We start from the raw sequence: 24,499 nt of genomic DNA on the forward strand, positions 1-24,499 counted from the left end.
GGCGCCGATGACATGGTTATTGATTAAGGCATCCCCTCGCACCTCTCTGATTCAGACGGGTTTGGTTAAATACCGAAGACACACTTCGTTGAATGCATTCCGTTATGCAACTGACTAGGTATACCCCTTTCGATTTCACGACATATGCGTGTGCATATCGTACTGTATATCGTGCATGTATCGTAACAGAAAGCACGCCACAACTGTAATACAACAGTCAGCTACTCTAGTAGTCTATGTACAGCCTTCTTTTCCCCACTAAAACTAAGTGTGCAAGGTTGATTCATAGTCTTTGAGGTGACCAAGAAGACATGAGTGTATCCTTACAGGGTGAGAAGACAAAGTAGCCACCGGTCACCGACTGCTAAGAGCGTGCATTTTTCTTATTTCATTATTCAGAGATAGTTCATTTTTGTTATTTACGGATACTTTTTTTGTTAGGTCTATAGATTGCAAAAGTTATTTTTGTATACAGGCATCAAAGGAACTTCTAGGAGGGAGTTGTTTCACCCGAACTGCTTTCACTTCCGGACAAAATATTGCCCAATGCGCATGCGCTCCCACCAACATGGCAGCTCAGGTAGAACTGTCATGTTTAGATACATTTCCAACCCACTTAAATCCTTTGCACGTGCTTGTTATCAAGTCACAATTTAGATATGCGTTTCCAAGTTGCAATGAGCCTACTTCGACCCTTTTATTCACATCACGGAAGCTTCAAACACTCGGGAAAACTGCCGTTTTGCTCTGCGCGCACTCAACAGAGGAGACGTCAGGTTGTGGGGCGGATGGAAACGACACAACTTTAAAACTGTACACAAGTAAGATCTTTCTCAAACACTATGGTCTCCAGGGTGATATAAGGGGAGTTGTACGCCCACTGTCACCGTTTTCCCTTGGAAAAGTTGTTATAGGGGCACGAACAAGACAGAGTTTCAAGTGGGCAAACTCGGATAAGTTTTCCAATGGACTTCTCATACTGGCTTCGTGCCAAGGTCAACCCCTATTGGCACGACAAGGGGACTCGCTATCACTTCCCTATCACCCTTTACTTGGAGATGATATATCTCAAGTGCAACACTCTCTGTTCGATTTAGTTGTGTTGGAGTGTACACCTCTAACGCAGGGGATGATAACAATCAACACAACAGTGGTGGTCACCGACTGCAGAGACATTGCGCAACATGGTGCACTGGAGACGTCGAATGCTTTGGCTACTAGAAATTTGACCTCGCTATTTGTCTCTGATTTTGCACAATACGCGAATAGTCTTGGCGGGGGAAGCTCTTTACTTGACAACAGGCAAGTATTGGACTCGAGTTTATCCGCTTTTTTGCAAGCACTGGAGTGTAGGCTGGATGTCAGAATCGTGGATATTCGTCGCTTGTACGGTCAAGGGAGAATTGTACTAGTGGAGAAGCGCGATGCTAAAATCGATTTTGACAGTACTGTTTTCGTAAGCAAACAGTTGCTGCTCAAACTCGGGTTATTCAACCGTGAGTGGGTAGTGGTGTCTAGGTTTAACTGCTCATCAGAAATGACAAAGACGTCCTACAGAGGCGAATCCCTGCCAAGTCCCGGGCAAGCCGATGATGACACACCTGGCAAAGAGCCATCTAAGGGCACCGAAATGGTCCATCTCGGCTCGGTTGTTGTGGCAGATTTCAGCAAGTGTGCAGAGTTGGACCTTCATGACAACGTTGGCTTCATATCGCCGACTCATTGGTTCAACTTGTCAAACGGAGAGCCAGTGCCAGTCAGTAGCAGAGTTGTGAAGATAAAGGTGAGTAAATATTTGTACATATTTGTTCTTACATTTTAGTTGAAAGTGAAGTGTTGTGTGACGTCCTCCATGTCCATTTGCATGCAGGTTGTCATTGCAACTCAACTTTTTTTCTTCTTAGTTTATATTCAAATCAATTTGAATAGGTTAAAGGGAAAGTTTAATATGAAAGGGATGTGCATGCCCATATACGCCAATTCTCAAATCCTGGAACATCCAAGCAACTGACAATTTGGGGGACAGATTTGTCTTCACATAATAATGATCATAATGCTGAATTATTTGCTGCATTTCTTTGAATTATCTCAGAGATGGAACCGGGTCGTTTCTCAGTCAGGTCTTCAGCTTTCTGAGAGCCTCTCTCGATCAGCATCACCGCGGTTAGCCAAAGAACTCCATATTGATGCTGTCATGTCCCCAGAATACAGTTCTCATGGTCCCTTTGACAGTATCCTCTGTGAGCACTTTACCATACCAAGGTTAGTGAAATACTCTGCCCTTCTATCTGTACTAATTCTAAAAATGTTTTGTATTCATTAGTAACCAAACGGAAGTGAATGGGCTGAAATTGGAGAGGGACTACCTGAATTTGGCCTATAAGAAACTCCCATTTTCCGTTTGTTGCAAAAGGTTTTTCTATTGTGTGCACTAATGAATGTGTCTCTGGCCTTGGTTTGTGCTTCATACGGTTGTTGGTTTGTTGCGTCTTCCCTGTAGGATTTGTTTTGCACGCACCGTGCTGTATTTGACCTTTTACCTTTGTCCCTTCTCTCCCAGACTTGTGCAGCTGGGCGGTGTTTTGGGCATCCCATCTGAAGGGCATCCTGAAGTCTTGGAGAGCAACTCTGAGGGAATCACAAGGTCCACACGTCAAGCAGACTAATGCTTCCACTTATTTATCCATTTACCCTCGGAACAACCGAGGGAGGTTGAGCATAATGATTTAACAAATGTTTCTCCTATACTACAGTGTGTGTCAGATAAAATGGCGTGCCACCATATCTTGCTGCTTTACGTCAAATCAACATGAGCACATGATTGGGTATTCAATGACACTTTTCTTACTTCGAACTCTGAACTTTCGTTAGGTGGCCGGTTGTGTATTTCAAAGTGAAAAAGGTTTGTGGCTCTACAGAGGAGGAAGACCAAGGTCCTTACCTTGCAGACACTGTCCACACATCTCTATACATGGTACGTTTCAACTTTTTACATAAAATGTCACGTCAATAGCCAGATTCAGAGAGTTTTAAGACTGCATGCATATAGTGAACATTCAATACTACTTATGTCTTGCTCTTTTGAGTGGTGAAGTATGTATGTCAATAGGCCTACGCTTGGAACTAGGCTAGTGCAAGGCCCCCAAATGTTGAGATACCCCTACCTGAGGTATAACAAAACACGACCATGTTTTCACATATCTTTAAGTTCTCCCATATATGAATTGGCATGTGCATGTAAAAATGTACAAATACATTATTGTAAAAATACATTACTGCAAAAGTGTTTAAATTTGATAGATATTGTGACACCCCTTAACTCAAAAGTGCAGAATAATGCCCGGCTGGAGGGGCGTGGGTCACGTAAGCTCATGTAACCCAATATTGCAAGCTCTGATATTGCTAAAATCATAAATACAAGTAGTCAGCTGTCTGCCCTACATACAAACAAACAGCATTAGGATATCTTAATGCATTTGAAATATAGAGCTGTAAACACACAGATACAATAGTCAGAAATATCAACTATGAATAGTTATAAATGTAAACTTCAGTTTTTGGTAGCTATTCAATAGACAACTTTACAAGTTAAATTTGTTTCTATATATATATATAAAATTACAATAGCCAGAACATCAAAAAACATGTAACTGTATGGATTTTTGTCAGGCAGGACCATACAGCACTGAATGAGAAACAAATGTATATATATTTCTGCCCTTGAGCAAGGCAGTTAACCCCCAACAACAACTGCTCCCCGGGCGCCGATGACATGGTTATTGATTAAGGCATCCCCTCGCACCTCTCTGATTCAGACGGGTTGGGTTAAATACCGAAGACACATTTCGGTTGAATGCATTCAGTTGAGCAACTGACTAGGTGTACCCCCTTTCTCTTTCACTACATATGCACACTGTAGCGTAACTGCAAGCACGCAACAACTGTAATACAACAGTCAGCTACTCTAGTAGTGTATGTACAGCCTTCTTTTCCCCACTAAAACTAAGTGTGCAAGGTTGATTCATAGTCTTTGAGGTGACCAAGACATGAGTGTATTCTTACAGGGTGAGAAGACAAAGTAGCCAGTGGTGGTTGTAGTTCTGGGACCTGATCAGCTTGCACAGCTAACTGGTCATTCTTGACAAGCTGCAGCGACAAGAGCAGTGTCCTTCCTGTATGACTGGTGGGGTATTGGGGCGATCAGTTTCCATTTCTACAGTTTGGTATTGTCAGTCAGCAGATGCAGCTTGCATACCAAAGAAACCTATTGACTAAGTGGAATGTTGTCCCAGCCTGAATTGTTTTATTTTTTTTACCGTTATTTTACCAGGTAAGTTGACTGAGAACACGTTCTCATTTGCAGCAACGACCTGGGGAATAGTTACAGGGGAGAGGAGGGGGATGAATGAGCCAATTGTAAACTGGGGATTATTAGGTGACCATGATGGTTTGAGGGCCAGATTGGGAATTTAGCCAGGACACCGGGGTTAACACCCCTACTCTTACGATAAGTGCCATGGGATCTTTAATGACCTCAGAGAGTCAGGACACCCGTTTAACGTCCCATCCGAAAGACTGCACCCTACACAGGGCAGTGTCCCCAATCACTGCCCTGGGGCATTGGGATATTTTTTAGACCAGAGGAAAGAGTGCCTCCTACTGGCCCTCCAACACCACTTCCAGCAGCATCTGGTCTCCCATCCAGGGCCTGACCAGGACCAACCCTGCTTAGCTTCAGAAGCAAGCCAGTAGTGGTATGCAGGGTGGTATGCTGCTGGCTAATGCTTGGGATACTGGTTGGTTGTAAGGAGAGTCTGTGAAACGGCTGTCACAAACATACTATTTTTTATATATTGAATGTGGCAAAAAGTCCTGCAGGTCATGTCCTACATATTTGTTTATATTCCTTTGGAAGTCAGTTAGGATGATAATTTGTCCGATATTAACTGTGGGAGGTTGGCATTGATAACAGACTGGGGTATGCCCAGCAGGAGATGGAGTGTGAAAGAACCTGTGAGGGTGACCTCAGGTTACGCAGAGGTTAGCTAGTGTAACTAGGTCATAGACTGTGATTAAGAAGCATTGGTTTTGAGGGACAGCACAGTTCCACACACATACATTTGAAGATGATCCCTGGGATGTCATGGACAGTAAAAGGGTTGCAGAGGAGCATGAAAGCTAATTCTTCACATGTGAGTCCAGTTCAGATTGGTAGCAAAATGGGCACATATGAGGGCAATGCACACCAGCATTTTCCAGAAGGTATTTTGGCTGTGAATGGCCTGACGTGCGGCAGTACAGTTCCATGGTGTCTCTAGTAGTGCCCGAGGTAAGGACTGATGCTGGAGTGGGCTTATCAAGGACTGTTCTGGGAGATTCAAGATGGTATTGACATTGGCGAGGTTAAATTGCTATGACATGTGAATGCCCACGAAGTTGATGGCATTTCTTGTCAATGAGTGTCAGGTTGTGTTGGTTCATTGTAGTGAACACCAGCCTTATGCAGTTGTCATGTGTGGTCGCATCCTCTTCATACACCATAGCTGTCACTAAGTCAATATATACGGCAACTCCAGGGCAGACTGCCAGGATGGTGGGCATGTTTGTCTGGAAGAAGCAATGTGCCAGCTCAACCTGAACAGGATAAAATGCCACCGGAACATTGTGCATCACAAATGCAGTAAGCCAGCGGGAGGTCATGTTTGATTCAGGCAGACAAATTGGACTAGCAATGAATCAAAGCTCACTTCTAAATTTATAAGGAGGTGACTTAAGAGGCCAATCCTGGAGTGGCATGTTATACCACAGTTGTAGAGCTAGGGACTGAGTGTCAGAACCCAGGGTTGGATTCTCTTTCATTTCGTTGGAGCCTCCCAGTTGTCTCATTGATCGTCAAAGAGGCTTGTGACTTGGAATACTTGAGGCTGCCATGCCATGCAGTCTGCTGCCATTTTATATATCCAGACAAAGGTGTTTGAGTGTATATGGTGGGCATATTGGATTTCTAACATAGATGAAGTACACACAAATAGTCTTGAGTACAGCCCCCCCCCCCCCCCCCCCTAACGTAATTGTGACAGTAGGGGCTAAACAAATCCCTTCCACAGAGCAACCTTTGACTGAATAAAATGACAGTTTTCAGTGTCTGCGATACAACCATCCATTTCAATAATGGGAGACCTTAGAGATCTGGAAAAGCATGGTTCTGTTTGTTATACCTTGGGCAGGGGTATCTCAAAAGCTAAATCCCTTTTTGAGGATTGTCTACTAGCTTAAAAGTAGAGATGTCACAAACATCAAAGTAAACATGACTAAACCCCTTGCAAGTTTGGAGACTGCATCGCATTTGCTAGCAAAGACATTTGCATTGGCTAATTTAACGATAAATAAGGTCATTTCACCCCACTGTTTGCCAAGATGATTAGCTCTGTCAGCTAAAATTGTTTACAGTTATTTAGCAACCGCTCCTACACTCTTTTGCTGCTTTCAACACCTGTTTCAAAATGACGATGTTTCTCCAGTTGTTTACTTTTTGCAACTGACACACACCTTCCATGCATATTACTTGTCCTTTTAGGGCGGCTCCACCAATAGCCTGGCTCCCTGTTCCCTTGTTGGTGAGGAGCCTTCCCTCTGGACTAGCCTGTCTCCCCCTGGGCTCTCCAGCACCGTGGACCAATTCTCCACTATCATCCAGCCCCACATGAATGAAAGGTCAGTGTTAACTCAGCAGGATGACATCATTTTACACAACTAGGCTGTATTCATTAGTGCAAACCATAGCAAAATGTTTTGCAATGTAAAACGCTTTGCAACAGAAACTAGAGTTTATCGGACATCTTATTGGAAGTTCGGGTAGTCCTTCCCCGTTTTCTATTTGGTGTCTAGTAAATACGGTCCTGGGCATCTTCCTGAAAACAGACACGGACATAAATGCAATTCAAATCATCCCGGTTACCATTATTGGCTTGTATATGTCAGCTGATACCACAGACCCAGGGCAACACGGTAAACAATATGTGAAGTGTAAGTGAACAAGATTTAGTCATAGCCAATATAACAGGATACTTACTCTACGTAGAATAACTGTTATCCGCACTCCTTTGTATCTCTATGCTGACTTTTTTGTATCAACTTTTTTTTCAAGCTCTGCTGCTCTGATGAGTGGCTGCACCATCCTCCTCCTGGGACCGAGTGGCAGTGGCAAATTCACCTCTGTCAGAGCTGTATGCCGTAGACTCCATCTGCACTTAGTGAAGGTACCCTTCAGAATCACACAACTGGCTTATTACAAGATTGAATTAAAATACAAATGTACATGTATTCGTTTTTGAGGTTACTCGCTCTATAGCCTTTAGAATTGAGGTAGTAATATGATTCATTTCATGTGAAATACTCAGTCCGTAAGCAGATCAAATCTAAGGCTATCCTCACCCTTAGTTACAGGACTTAACTTTAGTATTACGTTGCTTATGTCAAATGTTTGGAAATGTTCAAAAGTTTCCTCTCTCTGCCCCTGTGCAGGTGGACTGCGTGACCCTCTGCGCCGACACGGCCGCCGCCTGCGAGGCGAAGATGAAGTCTGTCTTCCAGCGAGCTGAGGCCCACCGGCCGTGCATTCTGCTGCTCAGGAACCTGCAGCTGCTGGGCCAGCCCAGGGATGGCACCGAGGAGGATGCCAGGGTCATAGACGCCCTGTGCCAGTTCATTGCCCACTCCCCTGCCAGGTAGCCCATCCATCTTAACCAAGGCTAGAATTGAGTCGATCCTGGCCATAGCCATGTTTATGCAGTGCCTTTGTTACTATTACTGTAAGCTTCTGCCTGTGCGCACGCGTGCACACACAAACACAAAGATGACGCTGACAGAGATGGCAGCATCGCGACTAGCTCTTAGAAAAAGCTAGAAAAATAGCTTTTTTTTACATTATTAGCTCAGGAAATGTTTTGTCATTACATACAGCCGGGAAGAACTATTGGATATTAGAGTGGCGGTAACTCACCAGAATACCAGCATTACGATCAGGAATACGACTTCCCTGGAGCAGATCCTTTGTTCACTCTCCCCAGAGCAATTCAATTTATTCCAGAGGCCGACCCGAAACATCGTTGGCTGAGGAGAGGCACTCGAGGGTACCTGCTGGTTCGACTTAGGAGGCGTGCACACCACCCACCGCTTCCGAGTATATTACTCGCTAATGTTCAGTCTTTGGATAACAAAGTTGATGAGCTTAGAGCAAGGACATCGGGGCCTGTAATATACTTGTTTTACGGAAACATGGCTCTCTTGGGATACTCTGTCGGAGTCGGTAAAGCCAGCAGGATTCTTAGTACATCGCGCAGACAGGAATAAATATCTCTCCAGGAAGCAGAAAGGCGGAGGGGTGTGTTTCATGATTAACGATTCATGGTGTAATTCCAGGAACATACAGGAACTCAAGTCATTTTGCTCACCCGACCTAGAGGACCTCACAACTAAATGCCGACCATATTATCTCCTAAGAGAATTCTCCTCCGTCATTGCCACGGCCGTTTCCATCCCACCTCAAGCCGAAACCTTGACGGCCCTCAAAGAACTTCACTGGAATTCATGCAAACTGGAAACCACATATCCTGAGGCTGCATTTCTTGTAGCTGGGGATTTTAACAAAGCAAATCTGAGGACTAGGCTGCCGAAGTTCTATCGACATATTGACTGTCCTACTCGCGCTACTAAGACTCTCGACCATTGCTATTCAAACTTCCGGAATGCTTACAAGGCTCTCCCCCGCCCTCCTTTCGGCAAATGTGAGCAAGACTCCATCTTGCTCCTCCCGTCCTATAGGCAGGAACTCAAACAGGAAGTGCCCGTGCTTCGTACTATTCAATGCTGGTCTGACCAATCGGAATCCACACTTCAGGATTGTTTTGATCACGTGGACTGGGATATGTTCCGGGTAGCTTGCGAAAGTAACCTAGACGCATACACAGATACGGTGACTAAGTTCATAAGGAAGTGTATAGGCGATGTAGTACCCACTGTGACTAAAACCTACCCTAACCAGAAACCGTGGATAGATGGTAGCATTTGAGCGAAACTGAAAGCGTGAACCACCGCATTTAACCAGGGCAAGGTGACTGGTAATATGGCAGAATATAAACAGTGTAGTTATTCAATCCGCATAAGCATTTCGCTACACCCGCAATAACATTAGCTAATCACGTGTATGTGACCAATAACATTTTATTTGACACACTTCTTAATCTGATAACTGGAAGCGTCTACACAGTGATAATAGTATTTGTTTTGCTGTTCGATAAAGGGACCTACTGCGTAAATAACGCAATGTGAATTCAGTTGAGTTGAGCCACCAGACCTTATTGCAACAACAAGAAACAAAAGGTTACTCTCAGTATCATTGAATGAAGGCAAAGAAGGAACGGCTACTTCTATATCCTCTGTCACTCCCTCCCCCTTAGCGTGGTCGTGGTGGCGGCGGTGAGTAAACCCCGGGAGCTGTCGTCTGACGTGATGGCAGCCTTTATCCACCAGGTGTCGATAGAGAGCCCCAGTGAGGAGCAGCGCCGGGCCATGCTGGCCAGCCTCAGCGAGGGCATGCCCCTGGGGAGGGACGTCAACCTGGCCAGGCTGGCCAAGCACACTGCGGTGAGATCCATAGCATGGTTTTTGCCGTTATATTCATACTTCGTAGACACCAGCCCAATTCTCATTCTCCCCAATATTTCTGTTCACTTGTTCACATCCCCCTTCAAGGATTTAAAAGGCACCACGTTGGTTTAAAGACCAATTGAGAATCTATGGAAGGGAGTTTGGTTTTGTGGAAGACACATTTGGAAGGACCATGACTTTTGATGATCCTTCTAACACCTCCCCCTCTATCCTCTTTTTATGTTTCTCTTTATACCTCCCTCTCTCGGCTCACAGGGCTTTCTATTGGGGGACCTCAGTGCACTGCTGACTCAGGCTGGTAAATCTGCCCACGGAAGGATACTCCAATCCTGGTGAGTCGTCCACCCGCAATTGCTCTCCTCTACCCCACTGAATATCCGCTGAACTCTAGCAACTATGCACAATGTGTTCTTGTTATGTTGTATATTGTGTCCTATTCCTTGTGATTTGTCTCTGTTGGCTGCATAACCAAGTTTACTATACCTACTACTTAAAAAAAGGAACTATTTCAAAAGGACAACATACCACTACAGAATGACTGAGGCAGGCTTTTGTGTTCAGTTTCCCAGAGGGGGCCAGTGTGCAGGAGGAAGAGGACCTCTGTGCCTGTGGGGTAACCATCCTGGCCCAGGACTTCACCAATGCCTTGGAGACCCTCCAAGACGCCCACTCTCAGGCCATCGGAGCCCCGAAGGTACACAACGAAAATGGGGCGCACAGCTATTTCTCAAATTATCTAAATAATCATCCCTTTCCTTGCTTCCTCTCCTACATTGCATTGGTCTGAAAGAACTGACCAGGTGAAAGCCTAATGATGACCTTCCACCATATTGTTTTCCAGTCAGTGCAGATAAAGGAGAGATGAGGAGAGGACACATTTATTTATTTTTGCAGTTTAGATGAAACCCATGTCTCTGTTACAATTCTCTACCCTTCTCCAGATGTGTTCACTCGTTCATTCCCCCTCATGCATTTAAAAACCATTCGATTTGTTACAATCATGGCTGGAGGGAGTTTCCCACATATTCTTCATACCAGTCCATTCCTTTTAAATCCATGAGTGGAAGTGTACGAGTGCACACTTCACGAGATGGGTAGAGAATTAGACTGTAGCCCATGTTTCACTGGCTCAGAGACTACTGACACTGATCAACTGCTTATGGTGGAGAAGTGTAACGTGTGTGTGTGTGTGTGGTCAGATCCCCAGTGTGCGCTGGCAGGACATTGGCGGCCTGCAGCAGGTGAAGCGGGAGATCCTGGACACGGTGCAGCTGCCCCTGGAGAGGCCCGAGCTGCTGTCCCTGGGCCTGCGCCGCGCCGGCTTGCTCCTCTACGGGCCTCCCGGCACGGGCAAGACCCTGCTGGCCAAGGCTGTGGCTACCGAGTGCTCCATGACCTTCCTCAGGTAGGAGACAACCAGAGGAGCCTGGATGACTGGGTCAAGTTCAGTAGGGCACACTGTAGTGAAACAGTTGCAATGGAAAAAAGTGTTTCTTATTGGACAGGTTCAGATAGCACCTCCCTGTTTTCACGCAACGTTTTCTCCCAAATGTACATGACCCTGGTGTCAGGAAAAAAGGGATGAGAAAGCTGGAGAAATGTCATGGAATGTTGCAGATAGACATTTCTTATATAGAGCCAACATTCCCTATTCTAAGTGACGGAGAAGTGTCTGTTCTACATAATAGATTTCTATCCGATTGTTCTGTAATGTTGCACCCCCCTGAGCCCCGACACCGGGTAACGAGCATCTTGCGGTGAATAAGCGGGTCATCCATATTTTTTCCACACATTCAACTGAATGATTGTGCTTAAATCCTGATGGCTTTGTCTTCCTCTTCGTTTAGTGTCAAAGGCCCGGAACTCATCAACATGTACGTGGGTCAAAGCGAGGAGAACGTGAGAGAGGGTGAGTGTAGTAGTGGCGTTAGATGGCTGTTTGTTCAACTCCCATGGGCTGTGCGCGTGGCTTGCCAGTAAGGTTTCGTCAAAGTGACCTTTCTGCGTTGCACGCCCTTATCTCAACTCTAAATCGGGCCCTAGTTGAATACATGCAATCAACTGTAAGTGCAGTTTACACCTCTCTGTAAAACCCTGATGAAGGCCTATTGGCCGACACGCCCATGTGAGATCGAACAAATTGTTTTGCAGAGGATCCAAGCTCACTACTACTTTTGTACTGCCGTATGCTTGTTTTTCTTCATGCTCCTGTTGCATTGTCTGAAAACAGCCTAGTGAAGACGAGGTCAAGTCTAAATATACGCATATACACTACCGTTCAAAAGTTTGGGGCCACTTAGAAATGTCCTCGTTTTTGAAAGAAAAGCACTTTTTTTTTTTTTGCCCATTAAAATAACATTGAATTTATTGGAAATACAGTGTAGACCTTGTTAATGTTGTAAATTACTATTGTAGCTGGTAACTGTTTTTTTAAATTTTTTTTATGGAATATCTACATAAGCGTACACAGGCCCATTTATCAGCAACCATCACTCCTGTGTTCCAATGGCACGATGTGTTAGCTAATCCAAGTTTATCATTTTAAAAGGCTAATTGATCATTAGAAAACCCTTTTGCAGTTATGCTAGCACAGCTGAAAATTGTTGTGCTGATTTAAAGAAGCAATAAAACTGTCCGCCTTTAGACTAGTTGAGTATCTGGTGCTTCAGCATTTGTGGGTTCGATTACAGGCTCAAAATGTCCAGAAACAAATACCTTCCTTCTGAAACTCGTCAGTCTATTCTTGTTCTATATTCCATTCAAGATATTTAATTCAAATTGTAGCCGTTTCTAGCTACAATAGTCATTTACAACATTAACAATGTCAACACTGTATTTCTGATCATTTTGATGTTATTTTAATGGGCAACAAATGTGCTTTTCTTTCAAAAACATTTCTAAGTGACCCCAAACTTTTGAACGGTAGTGTACATTTTGTGAGAGCCAATGCCCTATGATGTGACTGTCCTGTACATATGATTTCCAATAAAATGGTTCTTCCTCTCTCGTTCAGTGTTCTCCAAAGCTCGGGCGGCGGCCCCTTGTATCATCTTCTTTGACGAGCTGGACTCTCTAGCGCCCAACAGAGGGCGCAGTGGAGACTCTGGTGGAGTCATGGACAGGTGGGTGGGATTGATTTTTGGATAATACACCACTGAAAATTATCATTATGATTTTTTTGAAAATAATTTCTACAAAGCGGTTAGATCACGTCATAAAATATTACGCAACAAACACATGTTATTTTGGAGATTCAGAGTCACCCTTGTTTGGCAAACATTTTCCGTAGGCGAAACTGGGCCTTTTACATTCCATGTCTCTCAATGAGGCCAATGAAAGTGTGTGGATATTGAATAATCTTACTACTGACACACTGTCATTTTGTGGAGCGTTAAAATATCATGAAGGTGTTTTGCGTGTTCAGAAGATCAGTGACTCTTTTCTTGTCAAACCCTGCTTCCCTCCTATTTATATAGGATCAGTTTACCCTCCCCAAATGCTGACCTTAATCGTTGGTGGGAAACAGAAAACTGATCATAGCTCAGTGCCTAAGGACAACTTCATCCTCTTCCTTGTTTGAACCTGATCTCTGTTAACTGTAGGGTGGTCTCTCAGCTCCTGGCTGAGCTTGACGGACTTCACTCCTCTGGGGACGTGTTTGTGATTGGAGCCACCAACCGGCCAGACCTGCTCGATCAATCACTGCTCAGACCTGGCAGGTGAGATTCAAATTAGGGTTTGTCTAGTCAATCAGTGTGAGTCTCCTCACAAAGCAAATGTTTATGTAGTAGACGCCTACAGGCATGTACCTTCTGATAAAGTCAACATTTAGATGTTGGACAAGGCTGTACTTTATTGTTCTAAAAGCCTTTTTTTTTTTGTCTTTTCCATTATGTTTTTGACCTTATGGTTTCCTCTGCTGCTTTTTCAGGTTTGACAAATTGGTGTATGTTGGGATCAATGAAGACAAAGAGTCTCAGCTGCAAGTTCTGAAGGCCATAGTCAGAAAGTATGCGTGTCCTGCCTGATTATCATTTATTGTCAAACATGAATGGCAAAAAGCTGGTTAAAAACTACTGGTGTTTTTTTTGTTTTTTCCCCCCCAATAGTTATCCTCGCAGAATCAAGGTTAAAGTGCAGAAGTGTGTTTCAAACATATGGTATTTGTGCTGTATGTGAATTGCTATGCGTTTCTGTGCTCGCAGGTTCAAGGTGGACCCCAGCGTCAGTCTCCAGGATGTAGTGGAACGCTGCCCTCCTCAGCTCACAGGGGCGGACATATATGCTCTCTGCTCCGACGCCATGATGTCTGCCATTAAGAGGAAGATTGCACGTGTCACCGATGGTACGTTTGGCCGTCACAAATGGAGACATGTACATTTTCCTTGTAAAGTTCGGTTAAAAATCCTCCTTCAGGTGTAAAAACAAATTTTGGGTTTAAATACAGGAATTTGAAAGCCTGAAACAGAAGCATGGAAAACTGTGATGTATGATTGCATCAGTATCTCACTGTTCACATGAGTGGGCTAAACAAACAGTCAAATCATTTGAAAATACAGCAGTTCCACTTTTAATATTTAAATGTAAATAGAATGGTGACTCTTCAATTGTATCTTTATCTTGTCCATTTATTAAAAAACATAGTTTTGGCGTTTTTAAAATTAAAATCAATGTGGACAATCTACCCAAATAATGTGCCTATAAAATCCATAGTCTCATTGCTATAAACCCATGGTGTTTATCAGCTGAATGTTTGCGTTTGTCCTATCCCTACAACCTCCTCATATCATGTACTGTAGAAACAAACCATAATATGAATGCATCGTATTTTGGCAACACATGGACACATTACGAGATCATTCAGAGTCATGTTCAGAAGATTTTACTACAGTGCAAAATTTGTGGCAATTATGTTTCTCTAATGAATTTTTCATTCCACAAAAACTTAAACCATTATAAATGATGTACTGGAAAATACTTAAAATACCATTCTTTCATATCATCCTATCTAAATACCAATGTCATATCTACTGTTAATAGTATTTTAAGATGACCGTCTCAGTTCCTAGAGCCCTATGGCAACCTCAAGCATTAGTAACAAGTGCAATAGGGACTTATTTATCTCTTTCACACCCCCTTTTTATTGTTTCCACTACCCCTCCATTTCTCTCTCGCCCTCTTTCACTCTCAGGTCTGGACACCGAGGATACTCCTCTCATACTCTCTGCCGAAGACTTTAACCAAGCATTGGATTGCCTCAAACCGTCCGTCTCTGAACAAGAGCTGCTCAAATATAAACTCATTCAGCAGAAACTCACTGCAAAATAACCAAGCTACCCAAGCCTAGTGCTGCCCAGTTATGGAGCTAAGCTATTCTCTTCTGCATGCACTACGTTACCCCAAATCCTCTACCACAAGCGTGTATTCCTCAAGAGTGTTGGCTCTGCAAAAAACTGTGGTTGTGAGATTCTCTTCCTTTTCTCTGCACTAATGAGTGAATGAGCCGTGTCATTTAGTCCAAGGGACCAAACTAGTACACAACCTAATTAATGCACAATATTGTATGTGGACCACATTTGTACAGTTTGCAATTTGCAAAATCAATCTGAACAGTCAACGTAAGGTTTGTGCTGTATATTTGTAACCACTAGTTTCTGAATTGATCTTAAGTAACTGAACTCTGCAGTGTTAATGGCAGCAACAAATGCATATGAAAGTTGTTCAAATGAAAACTAGTATATCCATGGCCCTCCTAGGAGTAAAGTTGGGACATTACTTTCCTATATCCTCAGTGACACTAATGCTGCTGCTCTGTTTAGTTTCTCTATTCTCACTGGAGTTACTAGCCGTATGTTGTCCAATTTAATTCCATTAATTGCAAAGTTGTCTCTTACTGAGTCTTGCATTTCAACAGGATGTTCCAAATCCGAGTGGTTTATTATTCCAATGCTTCCCCAACCTGAACTATTTTGAATGCTGGTTTCTTTTACAAGCCATTCTTTCAGAGACTTGTTTGAGCAACAAAAGACCCAGCCAAGCCATCAACAGTTCAAATAAAAACAATTAATATAATGGGTTGATGGAAAACCAGCGTACTGGAGTTCTCCTAGACCAAGTTTTGGGTAACACTGGTTGATGCAGAGTTTCCCCTTCCACCCTGTAGATAATTTGCACAAAATAAAATCAGTAATACAAAATTCACAATTATGAAACATTTTAAAAATATGAATCACTTAAGTACAGTTTAGAACAAATACACATTGAAACAAAGCGACCGCATTAATCCATGAGAATGTATCTGGTCACACTTTATATTAAGTTGGCAGTTTATTGTTTTAAGAAATAATTTGTTAGAGCATGAGTAACAAAGCTGATGTTCCTCTGAGTGACGCGTTGTTGGAGGAATTTCAATGTGTGTGGTTCAAACCAAAGTTGAGCTTGAACTAGAGTTTAGTAATTATCTACGTTCATTTTGACTATTCCAATTTTGTCCTTTGAAGATTGTGTAACGAAAGTTCATGTATTTACATGTGAAATGGGACAACTTAGTATAAAGTGTAACCATGAAAAAATTAATAATTTATAATACTCAAAGATTGCTATGAATGTGAAAAACGATACTTATATTTTTGTATGGTGAGACATTGTGCTTCCCATCTCATGTTAGCAAAAATGACAATATGATTATAAAAGTAAGACAAACAAATCTATAAATTGTTAATTGTGTTAACTATAACTTTCAAATGGTGCAAACTTTTTTTGCTAGCGAGGTTAAGTGATTGTAATGTTTATGTAATTTATGATCAGATTTTTAAAAAAGTGTATTACTTTGGTTGGTAAAATAAACTTTACCAAAATATTAACTTGCTTTACTTGAAACCTTGCCGATACATTGCAGTGTCATATGATATTTTAAGCGGTTTGTTTCATGATACCTGATTTGTGAAAGCTTGCCATTCACCTTAATACAATAGGCAATATTAGATAATGTAATAAAAAAATAAACAGATTTTCTGTCCTGTCCATGGCACTGCAAAAGTAGGCTTTATGATTTGAGTGTAAAAGTGTTGCCTAGAATTGGTACCTATTTGTAAAGAATTGGTACCTATTTGTAAAATATGTGTATGTGACCAATACAATTTGATTCGATTTTTGAATGTTTACATCAAGGTTTTACCCCTTCTCGCTCTCTTTTTCCTCCTTTCAAGTCACTTGGATGGTTTATGTAAAATAAAGAAAAATGATGGGTCAGATTGTTAATGGCGACTCTTTCATTGGCCCAGAGTTGCATTAATCGTGTGTACCTACTGTGGTTTAGATATTTGCACCTGCTAGCCATGGAGAGGCACTATTTTCTTATTCACCCACTCAAACACAAATTTGCTTATGTGAAACAACAAATCATTCTCTGACTAGAAAAGATCTACCCTAAGAACACAGCGATAGTCAGTTCTGTTAAACTAAATGTATGCCACTGGATGTAAATAATGTACAAGTCACACTCATTGTACTATAATGAACCATAACAAATTTGGATTTGAAGAGATATACAAATGGGCGTGTAGGAGAAGATCTCGATTTAATCAGGGGGTCTAGATCTCTGTTGCAGATCCCTTGTTTTCACAAAAGACGGTAAACCTCTTTTCTGTTTGCTTTGGCGTTTAGTTCGTTGCTTCGACAAAGATTCAAAACGTAGTTCTTCCATGTCTTCGTCTTTCATATCGAACTCCGGTGGGGAGATCCTCTTTGCCAAGACCTCAAGTGAAATGCGGCATTCGATTGCAGGTTCTATAAGACAAAGAACATGTGTTTTTCAATTTGATCATCATTTGTATTTTGACAAATGAACTGACTAATTGCTATAACAGGCCTTTATATAGTTCAATATTCATTTAGATATGGCAACGATAATATATCAAGATAATGGGGAAAAAACAAAGGACACACTTTGGTTACTTAGGCAATTGTAAAGTATTCAATTGATCCAGGTTGAAATATGCTGACTGCTTCCAATGGGAAATTATGATTACAGAGGCAAGATGCCCACTAGGAAACAGGCGGGATCATTAGCGTGCCACTAGCATCGGAGTTTATGCTGCAGGTGGGAATTTAGTTCTTAAGAGGCTGATTGGTCCTCTATATTAGATCTTATTGCCAACCAGAAGTCTGACCATGTAGGTTGAGGGGGTGATGACCTTAAGTACATTTATTTACTTAACTACTGCACCCCATCTTCACTATGCAAGTGGATGTAGTGTTATCCTATCCTAGAGACTATGGCTGTATTCAGAATTACATACTCACTATGCCTACAACATAGTATGTTTAGCTGCAGTGTACGAAGTATGCAGGGTAGTATGTTTATTTAAGTATCGTTGACTGACCAGGATCTCATACAACATTTCCCCCAAAATTGAGTAACAGCAAGGAATGTCTGATTTTTATGTAAGAATTGCAGTTCTCAAAATTAGATGTATTTTCTACCACTGAGGTCGCACAGATGAGTGCAGTACCAGAGACTCTAGCAGCCGAGGGCACACATCAAGAGTACAAGATGAATATGGGGATCTATGGAGTTTCTCCAATAAAAGTTTTTGTAAGAGCTTACCAAGTTCAGTAAAAATGTTTATGGCAACCGAGGCTCAAATGTAGATATGACACTAACAATGTTTAGATTTAGCCATGTATCTGTCTATTCCCATTGTATGTTGTAAAACTTGCCACTGGACGCACATCAAATGAGTGGAAAACTGAATGCGGTACAATGGAGCAAAACCATTTTTTTTTCATGTTATGGCTAAATCAAAGTGGCTATTTATTGTATGTGATCACTGTACACTATCACAGGAGTGTTTATTTCTATCCCAGAAGGCATTACTGGAGGAAGGGGTTGTGGCTAACACCAAAGATATGCCCCTATTTGTCTCAGATCTGATTGACATATTTAGCAGCCAACACTTATCCTTAATAAGTGATGCGATAGTTTGATTTCAAACATCAGAATACTGTCATGAGAATGGGAAGGTAGCTGTAGCCCAAGCTAGCCTACTGGCAAGGTACTAACTCAAGATAACTCTACAGTAAAATGACAATATTCTTGTCAAGAGTTTGGGACCTCTAGGTGTTGGATTAGCATTTGCAATCCCGCCCAGAATACCTGCCCATATTCACTCCCGGATGTAGTATGTTTAGTACACTGTGCATGCTCATGTAGTATGCAAGTATTTAGCAAGTAGTTCCCCATTCTCAACATAGCCTATGGTCATGTTGAGTGCCATTTGGCATATTAGTTAATTACAGTAAACTGTGGTCTGTCGTTGGGGTAAGATTGGAACTTCTGCTGGGTAGTCATTCTACTGAATTTTGAGGACAGGAAAGTGTGCTGTGCGCAATTGCTCTTGAGTTCTTCCTCTTTTCTTGACTGGCTTTTGAAACCCGACAGGTAGGTATCACAGAACTCTAATTATTAAGCCGAATATTAACCATCAACTTTAGTGTACAGTTAATATTTTATCCAGTTACACTTTACATCAACAGGTATAACACATTATGCAAAACTTCTCAGAAGCATGTTTGGCCTCCTTATGTCTTATATAATCTAGTAATGATCCTGACTACGTTTTGTCACTTGAAGATTTGATTAGACATATTGCAAGCCTTATAACAAGACATCTCAAAGGCTCCTACATGCTTATAACAAGTTATAAAGAATATTCACTGTCAGATTTAAAGAAAGTGTTACTGTTTATCCCTTTACAGTAGGCATTATTCATTTATGATTAGAATTGACGGTTTCTATTAAGTGTCGGAAAGACTACACGCATCACACACTCATTTCCTTAGACCAATAACTGTTCCTCAATCTCAACTGTTGGGGGTCGGGTATCTCTCGTGACGGGTATAGTTATTTAAGAATCCTCCATTTTGAGGGGAGGGAGTTTATTCTTACGTGCAACACTACCCATATTTACCGCTTACGTGGCCTTTGCTACTTTCGTGCGTTTCATCCTCTTCCTCCGCATGAGGGTCACCTGAGGCCTTTTCAACCCCGCGATGAGCAGCAGCAGTCTGGGCCGGGACTTGGTGAGCCAGCTTCTCAGTAGCGTCCCCTTGGGAAACCTGGGGGGAATGGCAACAGCTTAATCCACTAGTTTATACAGCACCATTTATATAAGCACGGTGTACATTATATGACCGCTACCTTGACTGTTACTGACTGACTGCATGACTGACTATCTGCACAAGAGGTTGTCCATTGTTTTAGTAATTATATGTGAAGGCGAGGGGAAATGATCTCGTACGGTAATGCATGTAATTTCTCTTGGAAGCTTGTGTCTGTTACTGGTTCCACGTTTAACATGAGGTCAATACATGGAAAGAGATGGTCAATACTTTTAGGCTTGAGGCTTGAAGGTGAAATAATTTCTTTTTTTTCCTTCTTCTTTTAGGCAGTATTGACCTAGATAATTGCACAGATGAAATGCGCAGTCATTCATAAGTACAGATGTCAATAATAACTTGGCCCCAATTTGGCAATCAAATACGATATTTACTTAATCATTCATCCTGTGTAAAGGCCCTGCTGCCAGTTAATGGATTTGAAATGATCATTATTGGATCTCCTTTCACATAATCATATTGTTATCCTGAAAACTTACTAATGTTGAGGATAAGTAACACCACTTTGTCAATTACCTGAAGCCCTTCAGGTGAGACTATACAGCAAGCGGCTAACTTGCGATTTTGATCAACAAGATCTGATCTCAAGCTAAATATACTGTTAGTGTGATTTAACTATATATACACACACTTAGGTTGGAGTCATTAAAACTCGTTTTTCAACCACTCCACTAATTTCTTGTTAACAAACTAAAGTTTTGTCAAGTCAGTTAGGACATCTACTTTGTGCATGACACAAGTCATTTTTCCAACTATTGTTTACAGACAGATTATTTCACTTATAATTCACTGTATCACAATTCCAGTGGGTCAGAAGTTTACATACACTAAGTTGACTGTGCCTTTAAACAGTTTGGAAAATTCCAGAAAATTATGTCATGACTTTAGAAGCTTCTGATAGGCTAATTGACATCATTGGAGTCAATTGGGGGTGTACCTGTGGATGTATTTCAAGGCCAACTTTCAAACTCAGTGCCTCTTTGCTTGACATCATGGGAAAATCAAGAAATTAGCCAAGACCTCAGAAAAGAAATTGTAGACCTCCAAGTCTGGTTCATCCTTGGGAGCAATTTCCAACTGCCTGAAGGTACCACGTTTATCTTTACAAACAATAGTACGCAAGTATTAACACCATGAGACCACGCAGCCGTCATACTGCTCAGGAAGGAGACGCATTCCGTCTCCTAGAGATGAACGTACTTTGGTACGAAAAGTGCTAATCAATCCCAGAACAACAGCAAAGGACCTTGTGAAAATGCAGGAGGAAGCAGGTACAAAATAATCTATATCCACAGTAAAACGAGTCCTATATCGACATAACCTGAAAGGCCGCTCAGCAAGGAAGAAGCCACTGCTCCAAAACCGCCATAAAAAAGCCAGACTAAGGTTTGCAACTGTACATGGGGGCAAAGATCGTACTTTTTGGAGAAATGTCCTCTGGCGAGATGAAACAAAAATAGAACTGTTTGGCCATAATGACCATCGTTATGTTTGGAGGAAAAAGGGGGAGGCTTGCAAGCCGAAGAACACCATGCCAACCGTGAAGCACGGGGGTGACAGCATCATGTTGTGGGGGTGCTTTGCTGCAGGAGGTAGTGGTGCACTTCACAAAATAGATGGCATCATGAGAAAGGAAAATTATGTTGATATATTGAAGCAACATCTCAAGACATCAGTCAGGAAATTAAAGCTTGGTCGCAAATGGGTCTTCCAAATGGACAATGACCCCAAGCATACTTCTAAAGTTGTGGCAAAATGGCTTAAGGACAACAAAATCAAGGCATTGGAGTGGCCATCACAAAGCCCTGACCTCAATCCTATAAAATTGTGTGGGCAGAACTGAAAAAGTGTGTGCGAGCAAGGAGGCCTACAAACCTGACTCAGTTACACCAGCTCTGTCAGGAGGAATGGGCCACAATTCACCCAACTTATTGTGGGAAGCTTGTGGAAGGCTACCCAAAACGTTTGACACAATTTAAACAATTTAAAGGCAATGCTACCAAATTCTAATTGAGTATATGTAAACTTCTGACCCACTGGGAATGTGATGAAAGAAATACAAGCTGAAATAAATTATTCTCTCTAATATTCTGACATTTCACATTCTTCAAATAAAGTGGTGATCCTAACTGACCTAAGACGGGGAATTTTTACTAGGATTAAATGTCAGGAATTGTGAAACTGAGTTTAAATGTATTTTGCTAAGGTGTACTGTATGTAGACTTCCGACTTCAACTGTGTGTGTGTATATATATATTACCACAAGGTATTTGCTAGGCTGCAAAGTTTGGGTGTCCCTTGCCCAATTCTGTGTTGTACTTGTTTAGTTGCTCCCAATTAACTTGTTTTTGCATGTGAATATGCAAAGAACATGCTAAAAACAATGTGGCTGACAACCTGAACTATTGACCTTTTTTATGTGACCAATACTTTTGGGTTTACCGTGAATTTATGGACTGGCAATATGCACACATCAATCTCATCTCCTCTGATACCTATATCACCAGCCTTTTTTCTGTATGAATTTTAGACTAATGCAATATTCTTGCCTTGCTTATCCTTAAAGCATGCACAGTTTAAACACCTGAATATTTGGAGGAAACAATTTGTTACTATGGTTGCTGACAAGGGCACACAGCCACATGCTACTGAGAGACCCGTACATACACGTTCTGTATGCATCTTAAAAATGTATGGCTGCAATTTCCACCCTAACCTATATGGCGTCAAACTACTGAATAAACTTCATCCACTTTGTCACACACTCTGTTGCATATCTCGAACGACAACTAGGCCGGGACAATGGATTACACTAACAGAAATAGCTTTGAATCACACCCAATCAAATGGCATCTAAATTGCACTCACTTGTGGCAGGCTTCCATAAAGTAAGCCTGAAAAAGAAACCAGAACAGTACCTCAACCAGTAACAGTCCTCACCGAAGCACCATAGCAACCTTCTTACACCGAGCTCACATTCTTTGCTATTGCACAGCGGCAGACGTGCGAGCAGTCTGCACCACAGGCGTGCCTTTTAGACCTTACATATGTCCGACCCCTCGCAGCCCCACCGAGTTCTGACTGCTGAGCACGATGGAAAATATAAAACCTTCAATTGTTCGACTTTTGCTGGTCGAGCGCGGCTAAACTGGCCAGAGAGAAATCTAGCAATGTTTAGATGTGGTATGGCCTTGCTGAAGCCATTGTTGTCCCTCTGTGAGCTTGATGTTAAATGTACCGAGGGCAACATTGTTTGTTCAGTGCATCCATCCCCGCTCCCTCTTCCCCCTCACCATTGCCACTTTTCATTAGCTTCATGGAAAGAGGTCAGGATAGATTTCCCCTTTATCTGTCCTCTCAAGTGGTACAAGGTTAGGAGTGGGGTGTCTTCAATTCAAAATTAGTTGTTTAATTTTGTACCTTAATCAATGTCCTAAGCTTTATGAGCCTCTTCAGATATCATGTTTGATTGACCCTTAGGTGTGAACCTTCTGAATTGTTCTTGACCTCTTGCTGACCTCTTCATGACATCTAGGTTAAAGTAAGTGTCTGGTCGTTTTCAAGTAGTTGTTCAATAAATGTCATAGTCCTTGCTCATAGTGTCGGGAATTCCGAAGTGCAAAAAATATTTTCCTCTTCCATTAATTTCTTCACTTAGAACATTCCTTGTTGATAATGGATATTTCCACACCCTTGTATTTCCACATTATACATCCAGGTTGTCCTTTTCTGCTCTGATAGTGCCCCCTCTCAACTTGTGAGAGTGAGGAGATTGCTATTATGCAGTTTACAATTCCAGCCCCCAACCTGAGAGCTGAAATATTGCCATTTTGTTACTGACCAGTCCCCTGAGTCAGGTAAGCCAGACAACAGACATTATTCTCTCCTGTCCGTCCTGTAGCAACTAGCAAGAGGAGCTCATTCTTAGTGTCTGTGCAATTCTTAAAGCAATTGCTTAATCACCAACCAGGCATACACTGTCACTCTTAGCAAATGTTCTTCAATAGCATTACAAATGTTGCTCATTGGTAGCTAAAGATTCCAAACACTGATAAGAGTTCAAATATAGTTATAGCTGAATGGTGGCCCTAAAATATCCATTGAGAATAACTTTTCAAAGTAGAACATACCGTAGTCTGTGTTTTGGCATGAAAACTACCAAGATACCACAATTACTTTCTTACAAGTTATTAGCACTTGCCTTAAATACATCAGGAGTTGAGAGGGTCTTACTCCTGAGCAATAGTTAAGAGTTCAAGTATTAAAATGGAGGTGAGGAACTCCAATTGCTGCCATTAGTATATCCACACCCAAGCTACCCCTCTTTTTAAAGCCACACAGTCAACTTCAACTCTTCTTTCGGCACACGACTTACAGTACTCGCCTAAAGTTCCTACCTCTGGAGGAATAACAAATGGAAAGCAGTCCTTACCAATTGACCCCACACATTTGTTAGGTTATGCCCCCCGCGTCCCTGCAAAGGCACATATATGATCCTGATCGTTTTTTTCCCTTTCACACTAGAAGGTTCAACCAGGATGCAAAAACAAATCTGCTAAATAATAGGAGGCCATGAAGTCCACGGGGGAGGCAGGGAGGGGGGTTTAAAAAGGAGGGTCCACTCAGCAATTCTCACTGCAAACCGCAACGG

General features: G+C 42.1%; 1 protein-coding gene and 1 long non-coding RNA gene across 2 annotated transcripts; one reads left to right on the forward strand and one right to left on the reverse strand.

The window, feature by feature from the left end:
• Nucleotides 1–381: 381 nt before the first annotated feature.
• pex6 (peroxisomal biogenesis factor 6) lies at nucleotides 382–16,920 on the forward strand. Its single transcript, XM_071388254.1, has 17 exons — nucleotides 382–1,783; nucleotides 2,093–2,262; nucleotides 2,561–2,644; nucleotides 2,872–2,974; nucleotides 6,578–6,714; nucleotides 7,148–7,259; nucleotides 7,525–7,727; nucleotides 9,459–9,645; nucleotides 9,925–10,001; nucleotides 10,231–10,363; nucleotides 10,869–11,074; nucleotides 11,517–11,578; nucleotides 12,683–12,791; nucleotides 13,272–13,388; nucleotides 13,601–13,678; nucleotides 13,875–14,014; nucleotides 14,861–16,920. Exons 1-17 carry the CDS (start codon nucleotides 569–571, stop codon nucleotides 14,995–14,997), a joined length of 3,270 nt encoding a protein of 1,089 aa, XP_071244355.1. The 5' UTR covers nucleotides 382–568; the 3' UTR covers nucleotides 14,998–16,920.
• On the reverse strand, nucleotides 14,529–24,439 carry LOC139566900 (uncharacterized). The gene is made up of 3 exons (XR_011673181.1): nucleotides 24,281–24,439; nucleotides 19,641–19,788; nucleotides 14,529–17,457 (listed from the first exon to the last, which is right to left on the reverse strand). It is a non-coding gene; the product is annotated as an uncharacterized lncRNA (long non-coding RNA).
• Nucleotides 24,440–24,499: the final 60 nt, after the last annotated feature.

This window comes from Salvelinus alpinus, chromosome 2 (genome assembly GCF_045679555.1).
Source record: "Salvelinus alpinus chromosome 2, SLU_Salpinus.1, whole genome shotgun sequence".
Classification (NCBI taxonomy): domain Eukaryota; kingdom Metazoa; phylum Chordata; class Actinopteri; order Salmoniformes; family Salmonidae; genus Salvelinus; species Salvelinus alpinus.

Coding starts and splice junctions, on each gene's coding strand:
- pex6 (XM_071388254.1), top strand. CDS start 569: ATGGCAGCTCAGGTAGAACTGTCATGTTTAGATACATTTCCAACCCAC. Junction 2,645..2,871: donor AACTCTGAGGGAATCACAAG/GTCCACACGTCA, acceptor AACTTTCGTTAG/GTGGCCGGTTGTGTATTTCA. Junction 13,389..13,600: donor TCACTGCTCAGACCTGGCAG/GTGAGATTCAAA, acceptor CTGCTTTTTCAG/GTTTGACAAATTGGTGTATG.